An 18,397-nucleotide genomic window follows, 5' to 3' on the forward strand; every position below is an offset into this window, starting at 1 on the left:
TTACAACCAGAATATGATGTCAATTTAACATTGGTTGTAATCCAGTTATCAGACTTCTCAACAACAACAAAACCAGTTTACAACCAGAATATGATGCCATTATAACATCCCATACCAACTTTTGCCTGCTGGGTTGTGGATCCATAGAGTGTATATATATAGTGTATTCTCCCATCCTCTTCCTCCAGTTGAGGACTGCAGGCGCTCTGAGACTTGGCTTACCACAGGGTGAAACCATCGACAAGACTTTGACCCCCCCTGAACTTCAGTCATGTGACTTTGTGAATATGCCTCATAGGATATTAGGATCATGTTTATATGTTTGATGATGAATCTAAAGGGTATATGTTTATTTCGTGTGTCAGTTATAATCCTCGGTTGAAAATGTATTTCCTGTAAATCACATTCTGATCATCGCAGGATCATCAGGTCTCTGACCTGACAAGTTATGGTGACTTATGATACAGTACAATACTACAAGACATTGACAATTCTGTTTTGTTTTACTCCACAGGAAAGCAGAAACAAAAAGTGGTAAGTGGGTGATGGTAAAACCAAACTGTCTCCATCAACTATAGCTGTCTACATTACAATAGTACAGTGCACATCCTACATCTCATCTAACATCCCTTCTAACATCCCTTCTAACATCCCTTCCCATCTAACATCCCATCTAACATCCCTTCTAACATCCCATCTAACATCCCATCTAACATCCCTTCTAACATTCCTTCTAACATCCCTTCCCATCTAACATCCCATCTAACATCCCTTTTAACATCCCTTCTAACATCCCTTCCCATCTAACTTCCCTTCTATCATCCCATCTAACATCCCATCTAACATCCCTTCCCATCTAACTTCCCATCTAACATCCCATCTAACATCCCATCTAACATCCCTTTTAACATCCCTTCTAACATCCCTTCCCATCTAACTTCCCATCTAACATCCCATCTAACATCCCTTCCCATCTAACTTCCCATCTAACATCCCATCTAACATCCCTTCCCATCTAACTTCCCATCTAACATCCCATCTAACATCCCTTTTAACATCCCTTCTAACATCCCTTCCCATCTAACTTCCCATCTAACATCCCATCTAACATCCCTTCCCATCTAACTTCCCATCTAACATCCCATCTAACATCCCATCTAACATCCCTTCCCATCTAACTTCCCATCTAACATCCCACTCACTGACTTGCCTAGTTAAATAAAGGTAAAGAAAAAAACAAAATTTGAAATAGATTTGAGTCAGATTGTGCTGTCCCAATGATCCATACATCCCATACTGTGGTGTGCATCGATCCCATTTTATTACTGTGGGAAAATCTCAATTGCATTTCCTTGACTCCTTGCGTCCTCTCTCCTCATCTCATTCTCAAAACCCATTGGATGAGAAGGTAAAAGGTCCCTCCCCTCTGACTTCTCATCCAATGGGTTTTGAGTAGAGGCCCCCTCCCCCCTGCTCCACTGATTCCTTTGTTACTTTGTTACAGACTGAACACGTCCCCCCTTACGACGTGGTGCCATCCATGAGGCCTGTGGTGCTGGTGGGGCCCTCCCTCAAGGGCTATGAGGTAAGCAGCAGCAGCGGCGGCCATCGAGTCACATGATCATCCTCTGACTCCTCCCACGGGGCCCATCCTAGAGCTCCCATTGGTGGAATGACATTAACAGTGCATTATGTTAAATGATTGTTGTTGCGGCTGTCATGATCACATCTCATTGAGAAAAGATCTCCTCATGGCTGGATGATGTTTCTATTGACTTCATGTTTATAATCATTCATGTTTATATGCACGCAATGTTTTTCTAATATTGTGTTGACACAGGCCTGTTAGAGCTCTACTAGAGTCTATATTTAGACTGCTGAGTGAGGTGCTTTGTTGATGTTTTTTCTAGTCATTCTCAGAACACCATAGTACAGGGAGTTTCTTTCCTCTCGCTCTTTCTCTCCTTGCATGGAGGGTACACAATCAGTTGCCTCATCCCACAGTGTGCTCTGTTGCCACGGTAACAACCTTCTGGGTGCAAATGCTCAGCATCAGAAGTAGAGTAACGTTTGAAATTAGAAGGAGAGGAGAAGAGAGAGAAGAGAGAGGAGGGATAGAGTAGAGAAAGGAAAGAAGGGAGAGAAGAGAGAAGAGAGAGGAGATAAGAGAGAGGAGAAATAGAGAAGAGAGAGGCAAGAGGAAAGAGAAGAGAGAGTAGAAAGGAGAACCCCTGAAAGCAGCATCACTGTGTGTCTAGATTAGACTGCTGTTAAACCAGCCACTAAAGGATCTTTGTATAGGCCACCATCCTTACTGGCAGGCCTCTGACCAGTTCCATGATACCATCTAACTTCAGTCATTTCAGGAGATCCATTTTAGGCTGAAATTAGTCTATTGTTGACTATGAGGATTGTCCTTTGCATTTCAGTAACATAATATGAATCTATCTAGTGAGTTGACTGATAGTGATTTGCTCAGTTAAATAAAAAATGTAATATCATGGAATTGACCCCAAATCCTGCTTCACTATTGCACTCATCCAGTAGAAGTTGTAGTTGTTTAGTATCAGGGTAGAACTCTATTAAATGAAATAGCATGTTTGATATGATTTTCAGTATCCCCCTGTCAAATTACTGAATATCAGAACTACTAGAATAGAATTGTTAGAATGATAAATGGTTCGTTGCACGTAGGCTGTCGTCATGGGACATCTTAGCACCATGTTTTCCCAGGAAGTTTGCTTGATGTCATGGCTGTTAGAGTTAAATGTTCTCTTTTTTAACCATACTCTCTTTCTCCCTCTCTCTCTCTCTTTGTCTCCCTCTCTCTCTGTCTCTCTCTCTTTCTCCCTCTCTCTCTCTTTCTCTCTCTGTCTCTCTCTCTTTTTCTCCCTCTCTTTCTGTCTCCCTCTCTCTCTGTCTCTCTTTCTCCCTCTCTCTCTCTCTCTTTCTCTCTCTGGCTCTCTCTCTGTCTCACTTTGTCTCCCTCTGTCTCTCTCTCTCTGTCTCACTCTCGTTCTCACTCTCTCCCAATCTCTCTCTCTCTCCACTATTTCCCCTCTTTTGGCTTCTCTTTCTCCACAGGTGACGGATATGATGCAGAAAGCACTCTTTGACTTCCTCAAGCATAGATTTGACGGCAGGTAAAATGAAAGCGTGCTCTTCCTTCCTTCTTTATTTTTTTATTTTGTCTGTTTATTTTTAAACTCGGTTCCACTCAAATGAGTGGACTTATGAAGCCCTTCGAGATAGATTGGCCTCGAAATTTACATGGAATAGAGCTTCAGTAAAGGAGTGTCTGTCTGCAAAATAAGGTTTACAGTATTTATCCACTGAATGCGGCAGGGTAGCCTAGTGGTTAGAGCATTGGACTAGTAACCGAAAGGTTGCAAGTTCAAATCCCCGAGCTGAGAAGGTACATATATGTTGTTCTGCCCCTGATCAGGCAGTTAACCCACTGTTCCTAGGCTGTCATTGAAAATTAACTGACTTGCCTAGTTAAATGAAGGTAAAAAAAATATGTTAAAAAAAAAGCCTAAATTGGTGTCTTTGTTTGACCATTTCAGGATATCTATCACACGAGTCACAGCAGATATATCATTAGCCAAGAGGTCTGTTCTGAATAACCCCAGCAAGCGGGCCATCATCGAGAGATCAAACACCAGGTCCAGTTTAGGTATGTACCTCCAAAATGTATCTATTTTACTGTAGGAGTCTTTTGAGTTTTACTTGTGTATCGAAGACGGTTGCCTACTCTCCTCTGTAGCTAGCATCTCTATGAGACCCGGCTAAAGACGAATGATTTAGCTTGATTGAGCTTACCTCCCACAATGGAATCAATGGAATAGTCCCAAAAGTGCAAACTCCGCCCATCTGGCTCTCCAGACAGGCTCAATCAAATGCTCAATGTATTCATTGGCTTACGTTCCAGTGTCCATACTAGACATACTAGACACCACTTGAATGAATCAATGTATTGGGAATGCAATGAAGGAATGGGAGTCAGTGTGTACCGTTTGTTTACGTATATATAGTGTACTAGGCTGACTGTTTTCAGTGTGTAGGATTCTTGTACGGTGATGCCAAAGTAAAATGTCCATCCTGAATGGACAATAAAGTTGTATTCTAAAGTCTTGTGTTGTTTCCATCCTGTTCCCCAAGCGGAGGTGCAGAGTGAGATAGAGAGGATCTTTGAGCTGGCCAGGTCCCTACAGCTGGTGATCCTGGACGCAGACACCATCAATCACCCAGCCCAGCTGCTCAAGACCTCGTTGGCTCCCATCATTGTCCATGTCAAGGTCTCCTCGCCCAAGGTAGGGACTGGAGGGTCATGTGATTTGAAACACATCCATGTCTACTATAGGTAATGATACTATTATATGACCAGGAAGCAGACACATCATCTAAAACAACTCACAGAACCGTCAACATTGTCAATTATACAGTACGCTATAACCTACTGAGCCACTGTGACCTTTTGAAAATGAATGTCAACATGCTTAGACTCTGATTGGTTTATCAGTGGAGGGCTTTTAGAGTTATACATGTGTATTGTTATCAGACAAATACACTTTAATCTATCTAACGGATGATTAATTTATTTTAAATGATTCTATTTGACCGGTTTGCCTGGTTAAAGATGTGAAAAGCAGTGTTCCCGTAAAAAACGTGTGTAGATATAACATTACGTTAGAAAAGAGCAGGACCATTTGAACAGAGGTCTGACACTATCTAACACATATTTAAATGTCTTCCCACCGTCTAGGTTCTGCAGAGGCTGGTCAAGTCCAGAGGGAAGTCCCAGAGCAAGCATCTGAACGTACAGCTGGTGGCAGCTGACAAACTGGCCCAGTGTCCTCCGGTGAGTGACTCTCTAACAGCATGTTGTATCTTTAGTCTACACCACCCAGTATACTGTCTTTTTGATCTACACCACCCAGCATACTGTGTCTTTAATCTACACCACCCAGCATACTGTCTCTTTAATCTACACCACCCAGCATACTGTCTCTTTAATCTACACCACCCAGCATACTGTCTCTTTAATCTACACCACCCAGCATACTGTATCTTTAATCTACACCACCCAGCATACTGTCTCTTTAATCTACACCACCCAGCATACTGTCTCTTTAATCTACACCACCCAGCATACTGTCTCTTTAATCTACACCACCCAGTATACTGTCTCTTTAATCTACACCACCCAGCATACTGTCTCTTTAATCTACACCACCCAGCATACTGTCTCTTTAATCTACACCACCCAGCATACTGTCTCTTTAATCTACACCACCCAGCATACTGTCTCTTTAATCTACACCACCCAGCATACTGTCTCTTTAATCTACACCACCCAGCATACTGTCTCTTTAATCTACACCACCCAGCATACTGTCTCTTTAATCTACACCACCCAGTATACTGTCTCTTTAATCTACACCACCCAGCATACTGTCTCTTTAATCTACACCACCCAGCATACTGTCTCTTTAATCTACACCACCCAGCATACTGTATCTTTAATCTACACCACCCAGTATACTGTCTCTTTAATCTACACCACCCAGCATACTGTATCTTTAATCTACACCACCCAGTATACTGTCTCTTTAATCTACACCACCCAGCATACTGTCTCTTTAATCTACACCACCCAGCATACTGTCTCTTTAATCTACACCACCCAGCATACTGTCTCTTTAATGTACACCACCCAGCATACTGTCTCTTTAATCTACACCACCCAGCATACTGTCTCTTTAATCTACACCACCCAGCATACTGTCTCTTTAATCTACACCACCCAGCATACTGTCTCTTTAATCTACACCACCCAGCATACTGTATCTTTAATCTACACCACCCAGCATACTGTCTCTTTAATCTACACCACCCAGCATACTGTCTCTTTAATCTACACCACCCAGCATACTGTCTCTTTAATCTACACCACCCAGCATACTGTCTCTTTAATCTACACCACCCAGCATACTGTCTCTTTAATCTACACCACCCAGCATACTGTCTCTTTAATCTACACCACCCAGCATACTGTATCTTTAATCTACACCACCCAGCATACTGTCTCTTTAATCTACACCACCCAGCATACTGTCTCTTTAATCTACACCACCCAGCATACTGTCTCTTTAATCTACACCACCCAGCATACTGTCTTTAATCTACACCACCCAACATACTGTCTCTTTAATCTACACCACCCAGCATACTGTCTCTTTAATCTACACCACCCAGCATACTGTCTCTTTAATCTACACCACCCAACATACTGTCTCTTTAATCTACACCACCCAGCATACTGTCTCTTTAATCTACACCACCCAGCATACTGTATCTTTAATCTACACCACCCAGCATACTGTCTCTTTAATCTACACCACCCAGCATACTGTCTCTTTAATCTACACCACCCAGCATACTGTCTCTTTAATCTACACCACCCAGCATACTGTCTCTTTAATCTACACCACCCAGCCTACTGTCTCTTTAATCTACACCACCCAGCATACTGTCTCTTTAATCTACACCACCCAGCATACTGTCTCTTTAATCTACACCACCCAGCATACTGTCTTTAATCTACACCACCCAGCATACTGTGTCTTTAATCTACACCACCCAGCATACTGTCTCTTTAATCTACACCACCCAGCATACTGTCTCTTTAATCTACACCACCCAGCATACTGTATCTTTAATCTACACCACCCAGCATACTGTCTCTTTAATCTACACCACCCAGCATACTGTCTTTAATCTACACCACCCAGCATACTGTGTCTTTAGTCTACACCAACCAGCATACTGTCTCTTTAGTCTACACCACCCAGCATACTGTCTCTTTAATCTACACCACCCAGCATACTGTCTCTTTAATCTACACCACCCAACATACTGTCTCTTTAATCTACACCACCCAGCATACTGTATCTTTAATCTACACCACCCAGCACACTGTCTCTTTAATCAACACCACCCAGCATACTGTCTTTAATCTACACCACCCAGTATACTGTCTCTTTAATCTACACCACCCAGCATACTGTCTCTTTAATCTACACCACCCAACATACTGTCTCTTTAATCTACACCACCCAGCATACTGTCTCTTTAATCTACACCACTCAGTATACTGTCTCTTTAATCTACACCACCCAACATACTGTCTCTTTAGTCTACACCAACCAGCATACTGTCTCTTTAGTCTACACCACCCAGCATACTGTCTCTTTAATCTACACCACCCAGCATACTGTCTCTTTAATCTACACCACTCAGTATACTGTCTCTTTAGTCTACACCACCCAGCATACTGTCTCTTTAATCTACACCACCCAGCATACTGTCTCTTTAATCTACACCACCCAGCATACTGTCTCTTTAATCTACACCACCCAGCATACTGTCTCTTTAATCTACACCACCCAGCATACTGTATCTTTAATCTACACCACCCAGCATACTGTCTCTTTAATCTACACCACCCAGCATACTGTCTCTTTAATCTACACCACCCAGCATACTGTCTCTTTAATCTACACCACCCAGTATACTGTCTCTTTAATCTACACCACCCAGCATACTGTCTCTTTAATCTACACCTACCAAATATTGTCTCTTTAATCTACACCACCCAGCATACTGTCTCTTTAATCTACACCACCCAGCATACTGTCTCTTTAATCTACACCACCCAGCATACTGTCTCTTTAATCTACACCACCCAGCATACTGTCTCTTTAATCTACACCACCCAGCATACTGTCTCTTTAATCTACACCACCCAGTATACTGTCTCTTTAATCTACACCACCCAGCATACTGTCTCTTTAATCTACACCACCCAGCATACTGTCTCTTTAATCTACACCACCCAGCATACTGTATCTTTAATCTACACCACACAGTATACTGTCTCTTTAATCTACACCACCCAGCATACTGTATCTTTAATCTACACCACCCAGTATACTGTCTCTTTAATCTACACCACCCAGCATACTGTCTCTTTAATCTACACCACCCAGCATACTGTCTCTTTAATCTACACCACCCAGCATACTGTCTCTTTAATGTACACCACCCAGCATACTGTCTCTTTAATCTACACCACCCAGCATACTGTCTCTTTAATCTACACCACCCAGCATACTGTCTCTTTAATCTACACCACCCAGCATACTGTCTCTTTAATCTACACCACCCAGCATACTGTATCTTTAATCTACACCACCCAGCATACTGTCTCTTTAATCTACACCACCCAGCATACTGTCTCTTTAATCTACACCACCCAGCATACTGTCTCTTTAATCTACACCACCCAGCATACTGTCTCTTTAATCTACACCACCCAGCATACTGTCTCTTTAATCTACACCACCCAGCATACTGTCTCTTTAATCTACACCACCCAGCATACTGTATCTTTAATCTACACCACCCAGCATACTGTCTCTTTAATCTACACCACCCAGCATACTGTCTCTTTAATCTACACCACCCAGCATACTGTCTCTTTAATCTACACCACCCAGCATACTGTCTTTAATCTACACCACCCAACATACTGTCTCTTTAATCTACACCACCCAGCATACTGTCTCTTTAATCTACACCACCCAGCATACTGTCTCTTTAATCTACACCACCCAACATACTGTCTCTTTAATCTACACCACCCAGCATACTGTCTCTTTAATCTACACCACCCAGCATACTGTATCTTTAATCTACACCACCCAGCATACTGTCTCTTTAATCTACACCACCCAGCATACTGTCTCTTTAATCTACACCACCCAGCATACTGTCTCTTTAATCTACACCACCCAGCATACTGTCTCTTTAATCTACACCACCCAGCCTACTGTCTCTTTAATCTACACCACCCAGCATACTGTCTCTTTAATCTACACCACCCAGCATACTGTCTCTTTAATCTACACCACCCAGCATACTGTCTTTAATCTACACCACCCAGCATACTGTGTCTTTAATCTACACCACCCAGCATACTGTCTCTTTAATCTACACCACCCAGCATACTGTCTCTTTAATCTACACCACCCAGCATACTGTATCTTTAATCTACACCACCCAGCATACTGTCTCTTTAATCTACACCACCCAGCATACTGTCTTTAATCTACACCACCCAGCATACTGTGTCTTTAGTCTACACCAACCAGCATACTGTCTCTTTAGTCTACACCACCCAGCATACTGTCTCTTTAATCTACACCACCCAGCATACTGTCTCTTTAATCTACACCACCCAACATACTGTCTCTTTAATCTACACCACCCAGCATACTGTATCTTTAATCTACACCACCCAGCACACTGTCTCTTTAATCAACACCACCCAGCATACTGTCTTTAATCTACACCACCCAGTATACTGTCTCTTTAATCTACACCACCCAGCATACTGTCTCTTTAATCTACACCACCCAACATACTGTCTCTTTAATCTACACCACCCAGCATACTGTCTCTTTAATCTACACCACTCAGTATACTGTCTCTTTAATCTACACCACCCAACATACTGTCTCTTTAGTCTACACCAACCAGCATACTGTCTCTTTAGTCTACACCACCCAGCATACTGTCTCTTTAATCTACACCACCCAGCATACTGTCTCTTTAATCTACACCACTCAGTATACTGTCTCTTTAGTCTACACCACCCAGCATACTGTCTCTTTAATCTACACCACCCAGCATACTGTCTCTTTAATCTACACCACCCAGCATACTGTCTCTTTAATCTACACCACCCAGCATACTGTCTCTTTAATCTACACCACTCAGTATACTGTCTCTTTAATCTACACCACCCAACATACTGTCTCTTTAGTCTACACCAACCAGCATACTGTCTCTTTAGTCTACACCACCCAGCATACTGTCTCTTTAGTCTACACCACCCAGCATACTGTCTCTTTAGTCTACACCACCCAGTATACTGTCTCTTTAATCTACACCTACCAAATATTGTCTCTTTAATCTACACCACCCAGCATACTGTGTCTTTAATCTACACCACCCAGCATACTGTCTCTTTAGTCTACACCACCCAGTATACTGTCTCTTTAATCTACACCACCCAGTATACTGTCTCTTTAATCTACACCACCCAGCATACTGTGTCTTTAATCTACACCACCCAGCATACTGTCTCTTTAGTCTACACCACCCAGCATACTGTCTCTTTAATCTACACCACCCAGCATACTGTCTCTTTAGTCTACACCACCCAGCATACTGTCTCTTTAATCTACACCACCCAGTATACTGTCTCTTTAATCTACACCACCCAGCATACTGTCTCTTTAATCTACACCACCCAGCATACTGTCTCTTTAATCTACACCACCCAGCATACTGTCTCTTTAATCTACACCACCCAGTATACTGTCTCTTTAATCTACACCACCCAGCATACTGTCTCTTTAATCTACACCACCCAGCATACTGTCTCTTTAATCTACACCACCCAGCATACTGTCTCTTTAATCTACACCACTCAGTATACTGTCTCTTTAATCTACACCACCCAACATACTGTCTCTTTAGTCTACACCAACCAGCATACTGTCTCTTTAGTCTACACCACCCAGCATACTGTCTCTTTAATCTACACCACCCAGCATACTGTCTCTTTAATCTACACCACTCAGTATACTGTCTCTTTAATCTACACCACCCAGCATACTGTCTCTTTAATCTACACCACCCAGCATACTGTCTCTTTAATCTACACCACCCAGCATACTGTCTCTTTAATCTACACCACCCAGCATACTGTCTCTTTAATCTATACCACTCAGTATACTGTCTCTTTAATCTACACCACCCAACATACTGTCTCTTTAGTCTACACCAACCAGCATACTGTCTCTTTAGTCTACACCACCCAGCATACTGTCTCTTTAGTCTACACCACCCAGCATACTGTCTCTTTAGTCTACACCACCCAGTATACTGTCTCTTTAATCTACACCTACCAAATATTGTCTCTTTAATCTACACCACCCAGCATACTGTGTCTTTAATCTACACCACCCAGCATACTGTCTCTTTAGTCTACACCACCCAGTATACTGTCTCTTTAATCTACACCACCCAGCATACTGTCTCTTTAATCTACACCACCCAGCATACTGTCTCTTTAATCTACACCACCCAGTATACTGTCTCTTTAATCTACACCACCCAGCATACTGTCTCTTTAATCTACACCACCCAGCATACTGTATCTTTAATCTACACCAACCAGCATACTGTCTCTTTAGTCTACACCACCCAGCATACTGTCTCTTTAATCTACACCACCCAGCATACTGTCTCTTTAATCTACACCACTCAGTATACTGTCTCTTTAATCTACACCACCCAGCATACTGTCTCTTTAATCTACACCACCCAGCATACTGTCTCTTTAATCTACACCACCCAGCATACTGTCTCTTTAATCTACACCACCCAGCATACTGTCTCTTTAATCTATACCACTCAGTATACTGTCTCTTTAATCTACACCACCCAACATACTGTCTCTTTAGTCTACACCAACCAGCATACTGTCTCTTTAGTCTACACCACCCAGCATACTGTCTCTTTAGTCTACACCACCCAGCATACTGTCTCTTTAGTCTACACCACCCAGTATACTGTCTCTTTAATCTACACCTACCAAATATTGTCTCTTTAATCTACACCACCCAGCATACTGTGTCTTTAATCTACACCACCCAGCATACTGTCTCTTTAGTCTACACCACCCAGTATACTGTCTCTTTAATCTACACCACCCAGCATACTGTCTCTTTAATCTACACCACCCAGCATACTGTGTCTTTAATCTACACCACCCAGCATACTGTCTCTTTAGTCTACACCACCCAGCATACTGTCTCTTTAATCTACACCACCCAGCATGCTGTCTCTTTAGTCTACACCACCCAGCATACTGTCTCTTTAATCTACACCACCCAGTATACTGTCTCTTTAATCTACACCACCCAGCATACTGTCTCTTTAATCTACACCACCCAGCATACTGTATCTTTAATCTACACCACCCAGTATACTGTCTCTTTAATCTACACCACCCAGCATACTGTCTCTTTAATCTACACCACCCAGCATACTGTCTCTTTAATCTACACCACCCAGCATACTGTCTCTTTAATCTACACCACCCAGCATACTGTCTCTTTAATCTACACCACCCAGCATACTGTCTCTTTAGTCTACACCACCCAGCATACTGTCTCTTTAATCTACACCACCCAGCATACTGTCTCTTTAGTCTACACCACCCAGCATACTGTCTCTTTAATCTACACCACCCAGCATACTGTCTCTTTAATCTACACCACCCAGCATACTGTCTCTTTAATCTACACCACCCAGCATACTGTATCTTTAATCTACACCACCCAACATACTGTCTCTTTAATCTACACCACCCAGCATACTGTCTCTTTAATCTACACCACCCAGTATACTGTCTCTTTAATCTACACCACCCAGCATACTGTCTCTTTAATCTACACCACCTCAGCATACTGTCTCTTTAATCTACACCACCCAGCATACTGTCTCTTTAATCTACACCACCCAGCATACTGTCTCTTTAATCTACACCACCCAGCATACTGTCTCTTTAGTCTACACCACCCAGCATACTGTCTCTTTAATCTACACCACCCAGCATACTGTCTCTTTAATCTACACCACCCAGCATACTGTCTCTTTAATCTACACCACCTCAGCTCAGCTCTAATGCCACGTTACTCATCATGCGAGCCTGTTTCACCAAACCCTCTCTCTCTCACTCCCTCTCCATCTCCCTCTCACTCCCTCCCTCTCTCACTCCCTCTCTCTCTCACTCCCTCTCTCTCTCACTCCCTCTCTCACTCCCTCTCTCTCTCACTCCCTCTCTCACTCCCTCCCTCACTCCCTCTCTCTCTCACTCCCTCTCTCACTCCCTCTCTCTCTCACTCCCTCTCTCTCTCACTCCCTCTCCATCTCCCTCTCCATCTCCCTCTCTCTCTCACTCCCTCTCCATCTCCCTCTCTCTCTCACTCCCTCTCCATCTCCCACTCTCACTCACTCTCCATCTCCCTCTCCCTCTTTCACTCCCTCTCTCCCCTCTCTCTCTGTCCCTCTCTCACTCACTTGCCCTCTCTCACTCTCTCCCTCTCTTCACCCCCTCTAACAGGAGATGTTTGACATCATCCTGGATGAGAACCAGTTGGAGGATGCGTGTGAACACTTGGCTGAGTATCTGGAGGCCTACTGGAAGGCCACACACACCTCCATGGCCACGCCGCTCAACCCCCTGCTGGGACGCAACCTGGGCCCCACCGCCCTCACTCCTTACCCCACCACCATCTCTGGACTGCAGGTTGGTCATCAACAGATAGCTACAGCGCTATGGGGTTAAAGCGACATTACACTCCAAAATCAAAGTTGGTCCAAAAATGTTGAGTTTGGAGTGTGATGTCCCTTTAAAGGGAGACAGTTAATTGTCCTAAGTTAGATGAGTTGATTAGTGCCCAGTGTAACACACAGAAATGTAACAAAAAGGGGTTGTTTGTGTGTGTATGAGGTGAACCAGCAGACTCAAAGAATAAGACAACACAGCAACCACACGGGAGACCACTCCACGCCCAACGAGCGTCGCAACCTGATGACCGCCGACGAAAACTACCACAACGAGCGGGCGCACAAGGGACGCAACCGCATGTCGTCGGGCTCACAGCACAGCCGAGACCAAGACCCGTACCACCAGGACTACCAGGACCCCTACCAAGACTCCTACAAGCCCCACCGCAACCGCTCCTCCCCGGGTAGCTACAGCCACGACTCCCGGCACAGGCTTTGAGCCCGAATGACGTCCCAGCTTCACAACCCTTATAGGCCTCAAGTCAACTCTCTGGTGGCAACAGAGTCAAAATGGTTCCCGTTCAAAATATTGTGTCCAATTCTGTTGTTTTCGATTATTTGTTTTACTTCCCTCCTGAACAAAACCTCCAATCACCTCTCATTCCCATTCTGTCTCTCAGTCTTGCCTTGGCACTGGCAGGGACCCCTGTTAAGCAATGTGGTCAGATTGAGGAAGAAGGACATGATGCTAATGCTACATAACTGAGTTAATACAACTCATATGACTGATTTGCTTTCCCTCACAAGGGGACTTTCCTAGTTCCTGTGTTCCCCACACAAAGAGATGGGTGGAAGAGGAAAGCAGTATGAGATTGAGATGTGGACTTTGCTAAGCTAACAACAAGCTAAGCTATTTTAGCTAGCATGGTTAGATTGTGGGTACATGTGTACCCCCCCCCCCCCCCCCCCCCCATGAGTCGCCATAGCAAGTGGTGGAGTCACTGCTGAAAGTCCCCAGACCGTTCAGTTGTTTGCATGCTGACTGAGAGAGTTTCGCTAGTATCGTCAATATATTCACTTACAGTACATGTCTGTTGTCATGGGGAGTTGTATACGTAGACCTGCCCCACCATGACTGGCAGTGGTATTTTTCCAGACCTTTACTGATTCCTGAGAGGAGCATGTGGAGTATTTGGTTGTTTTGTTAACAAGTGCTTTCACATGTCAGATACTGTATGTGCCATTTGAACACCTGTCTAGCTTGGCCTTTCTTCGGCAACAGTCGATACTTTGCATATCTCAGTATTTTTCGCTGCTCTGATTCGGTTGTGTCAGAGACTCGTAGAGGTATTATAACAAGAAGCAGGGGTGTCAAACAATCAGAGTTCGCCTCATCTCTGGCCAGCCTCGTGATTGATTGACCGTCCATGCTGCTTCCTGTGTTTCTCTCTGGCCAGCCTCGTGATTGGTTGACCGTCCATGCTACTTTCTGTGTTTCTCTCTGGCCAGCCTCGTGATTGGATGACCGTCCATGCTGCTCCACTAACGTTGGATTGTGTCTTCCCAGGGTCCTTTGCATCATGATCATTGATTCTCTGTGTAGCTGGCATGTTTTCCCTGACTTAAAAAAGTAATGCTCCCTTTGGTAGTAATATCCCTGTGTAAAATAGAGGGTGTGTAAGGTGGGAGAGCACACATTGGTGAAAAATAGGTGCAGTCTAATTACTTGAGAGTGGGTTATCTGAACTTTTTGGGGGTATTTAAATAGATGAACATGGAAATTAAATAAATTAATTTGGTTAGTTTATTTCTAGCAACAATTTTTCTTCAGTAATTGTGGGTTTTTGGAGTTTTTGTTGAGATGAGAAGCATGCAGTTGTACCCAAGGGGGTTCGGTGACTAGTTGCATTGGCTCGCCGATCCAATGCCTAGGCTTTAGTTTAGTGGGCTAATACACACTTCTGGCGTGCAGGAGGCCCGGGTTCGAACCCGGTCGGTCACAGAGACACAACCACCCTCCAGGACCAGGGTTTTCCCTGCGGTGGATAGGTCATCTAAACTGGAGCTTTGACCATGATGGAGATGGTGGCCCCTCGCTGTGCATCCTGGGAGAGTGAGTTCTTGGGGCAGCGTATTCTGAGACATTGTTAGAGAGATGTGCAGAGTTAACTTGTTATAGCTGTCTTTTAGTGTAATTCCCTCCAATAGAGTCGAAGGTATTGTAGTGACATTTGTAGCACCCGCGGCAGGTGGTGCCTTAACATTCTAGAGCCAGTTGATTTCCTTGCTCATATCTATGTCTCTTATGCTAGTTTGTTCACGGACTGAAAACAATAGACTGCAAAACGAAGAAGAAAAGAAAGAATACAAGTACATCTGCTGTTGTTTATGAGCATGCTTCTCTGTCATATTGTGATTCAGGCCAAAGGGAGTGTTGGCTGATTGAATGGGGAGTTATTCACTGTCCATTAAAAACCAGAACCAAGAACCAGAACTAAGATTCAGCTCTGTTGCTTGAGACAATCAGAGGGATTTTCTAGCCCATTGACCTCTGTCCCACCAGAGTCCCCAGACCAGTCTGTGAGGGTTTGGTAACTTAAGGTCGGGTTACTGCTACTGGGTGTAGCATGTCTTAGCCCTTTTTGAAACATTGGGGGGGGGGGGATCTCCTTTTCTATTAACAATTAATTAACTGAATTCCAATAGATTTTCTGAATTGACTGGAAATGAAAATTTACCTCTCTCTTTTTCCTATGAATGCCCTGGAAAGAAAACATTTGTTCTTTGAATGGTGTAGATATAATTTCTAAAGGTCTCTGTTACTGATCTGAGAAAAAAAAAGCACGTGTCCTGTACTCTTCTTTTGTCTTCTTGTAAGAAATGAAGAGGCTACATTTTTGCCTCTAAATTAAGTTGAATTACAATTCTCCTTATTTGATGAAATAACATGGGTTTAAACTCGACCAGACCATTTAAAACAGTTAAATATTTTTTTCTTTGGTAAAAATGTACAAAAAATAAGAAAAAATCAAAAATGTATCTCAGTATAGGAAAAAGTAAAAGAAACATCTTTGCTGGTGATTATTTTTATAATAAATAAATACATGTACATAATGTCTTTGAGAGATGCTATTTGCTGTATACTTGCATTCTCATTAAGAAACTACGGTCCTCGACGGGACAACTTGGAACAACAAAACGTTTCAGTCTACAGAAATGTCAGTATGCTAAAGTTTCAGTAATGTGCAATACAAAAAGCATGCTGTTTTAAAATGAGGAAATTCCATGTACTATGCAACCACAACCATGTACATCGCTTCATGCTGTGACTAATTCTCCAACGGTCCTTTTCCAAGCAGCTTCATCAGAACTCTTTAAGGACATTTTGTGTTGATACTTTTTGTGGAAGACGAACAACTCAATGGCTAATGCGGTATTGCATGCATAATGTACCATTTTAATTTATTAAAACGAATGAAAATAAAATCATGTGAAACGCGAGATGATTGTGTCAAAGGCGAAGCTAGAAGTAACTTTAAAAGTTTTCTTTTACAAAATAAAAGAGTCGTTCTACAACAACTGTCTCAGGTAACTTTTTTATCATGTATTATCTATATAGGCTTTTATTATTGTTTTATCAATATTTTACGTAGCAACATGTACCAACCTACCAAATAGAATCTCATTCTGGTTCTGTGGTACCTACAATGAGGAATGCCACACTTAAAAGGTCCCTGTTGTTTATGATACTGTTGTGCAGTACACAAATCAACCACACAGTGGCACTGTCTAGTAACAAGAGAGTATATCAAGTCTCATTTCAGTCTCTTGCCCTGGCATAGCCTGGTGGAAACAGACCTATCGCTGCACTCACCATTCTCATTCACTTTACGTATTATCACTAATTAAAAGATGATTGATATATGAAGTGAAATAGAAAGGTGAACGGTGTGATCAGGGTGGTTCCACCAGGCTAACCCTGTCATAGGCTACCGCTCCAGTAAATCCATGTGTTCTCTTCACAGAGGAAAAGGTCTGATTCAGAGCTGATCCAACTCAAGATCCAGTAAATGTAGTACAGGACAACATTAATCAGATTTTAATCTGATTTATTTTGGACTGAGCTGTCAATGATATCCAGAGATCTGAGCTGCCAATGATATCCAGAGATCTGAGCTGTCAATGATATCCAGAGATCTGAGCTGTCAATGATATCCAGAGATCTGAGCTGCCAATGATATCCAGAGATCTGAGCTGTCAATGATATCCAGAGATCTGAGCTGTCAATGATATCCAAAGATCTGAGCTGTCAATGATATCCAGAGATCTGAGCTGTCAATGATATCCAGAGATCTGAGCTGTCAATGATATCCAGAGATCTGTGCTGTCAATGATATCCAGAGATCTGAGCTGTCAATGATATCCAGAGATCTGAGCTGTCAATGATATCCAGAGATCTTAGCTGTCAATGATATCCAGAGATCTGAGCTGTCAATGATATCCAGAGATCTGAGCTGTCAATGATATCCAGAGATCTGAGCTGTCAATGATATCCAGAGATCTGAGCTGTCAATGATATCCAGAGATCTGCTGTGCTTGTGAGTTTGACAGACGAAGAGGGAGTCATGCAGAAAGGATCCTTACAGAGAGGAACATCATGTTGAACTATGGGGGTTTGTCTTTGGATGCATCCATTTATTGCCAACCTACCTGTGTGTCTGTGTGTGTGTGTGTGTGTGTGTGTGTGTGTCTGTGTCTGTGTGTCTGTGTGTGTCTGTCTGTCTGTCTATGTCAGTGAGCATGTGAAACCCTGTACAGTTTTCTATAACAGTCCCTTTCAGAGTATGTGCAGAACTCGTTAGCTGCCTGAAGCAGGCTGATTATGTAACTGGAACGGAGGATGAGAGACGTCCTTATACACGTGTCTAAAAGGCGTGTAGTAGTGGTCAAGTGTGGAATTTCCACGAGT

General features: G+C 43.0%; 1 protein-coding gene across 5 annotated transcripts in view; it reads left to right on the plus strand.

The window, feature by feature from the left end:
- LOC149982199 (voltage-dependent L-type calcium channel subunit beta-4-like) overlaps positions 1 to 17,004 on the plus strand; it is a 29,929-nt gene extending 12,925 nt beyond the window's left edge. For 2 of the 5 annotated variants that reach the window (XM_090242253.1, XM_090242256.1), the window contains 8 exons: positions 515 to 534; positions 1,505 to 1,585; positions 3,085 to 3,143; positions 3,567 to 3,676; positions 4,162 to 4,313; positions 4,766 to 4,861; positions 13,262 to 13,447; positions 13,649 to 17,004. In XM_090242253.1, coding sequence (XP_090098379.1) covers positions 515 to 534; positions 1,505 to 1,585; positions 3,085 to 3,143; positions 3,567 to 3,676; positions 4,162 to 4,313; positions 4,766 to 4,861; positions 13,262 to 13,447; positions 13,649 to 13,927 — 983 coding nt within the window. In that variant the 3' untranslated portion in view covers positions 13,928 to 17,004. Of the gene's footprint in view, positions 1 to 512; positions 535 to 1,504; positions 1,586 to 3,084; positions 3,144 to 3,566; positions 3,677 to 4,161; positions 4,314 to 4,765; positions 4,862 to 13,261; positions 13,448 to 13,648 lie in introns of all 5 variants that reach the window. The other 3 variants (XM_090242254.1, XM_090242257.1, XM_090242255.1) reach the window with 2 other exon arrangements.
- The last annotated feature ends 1,393 nt before the right edge of the window (positions 17,005 to 18,397 follow it).

The sequence above is a fragment of the Oncorhynchus mykiss genome, chromosome 7, assembly GCF_057628025.1.
Source record: "Oncorhynchus mykiss isolate SJ-2025 chromosome 7, ASM5762802v1, whole genome shotgun sequence".
In the NCBI taxonomy this organism is placed as follows: Eukaryota; Metazoa; Chordata; class Actinopteri; order Salmoniformes; family Salmonidae; genus Oncorhynchus; species Oncorhynchus mykiss.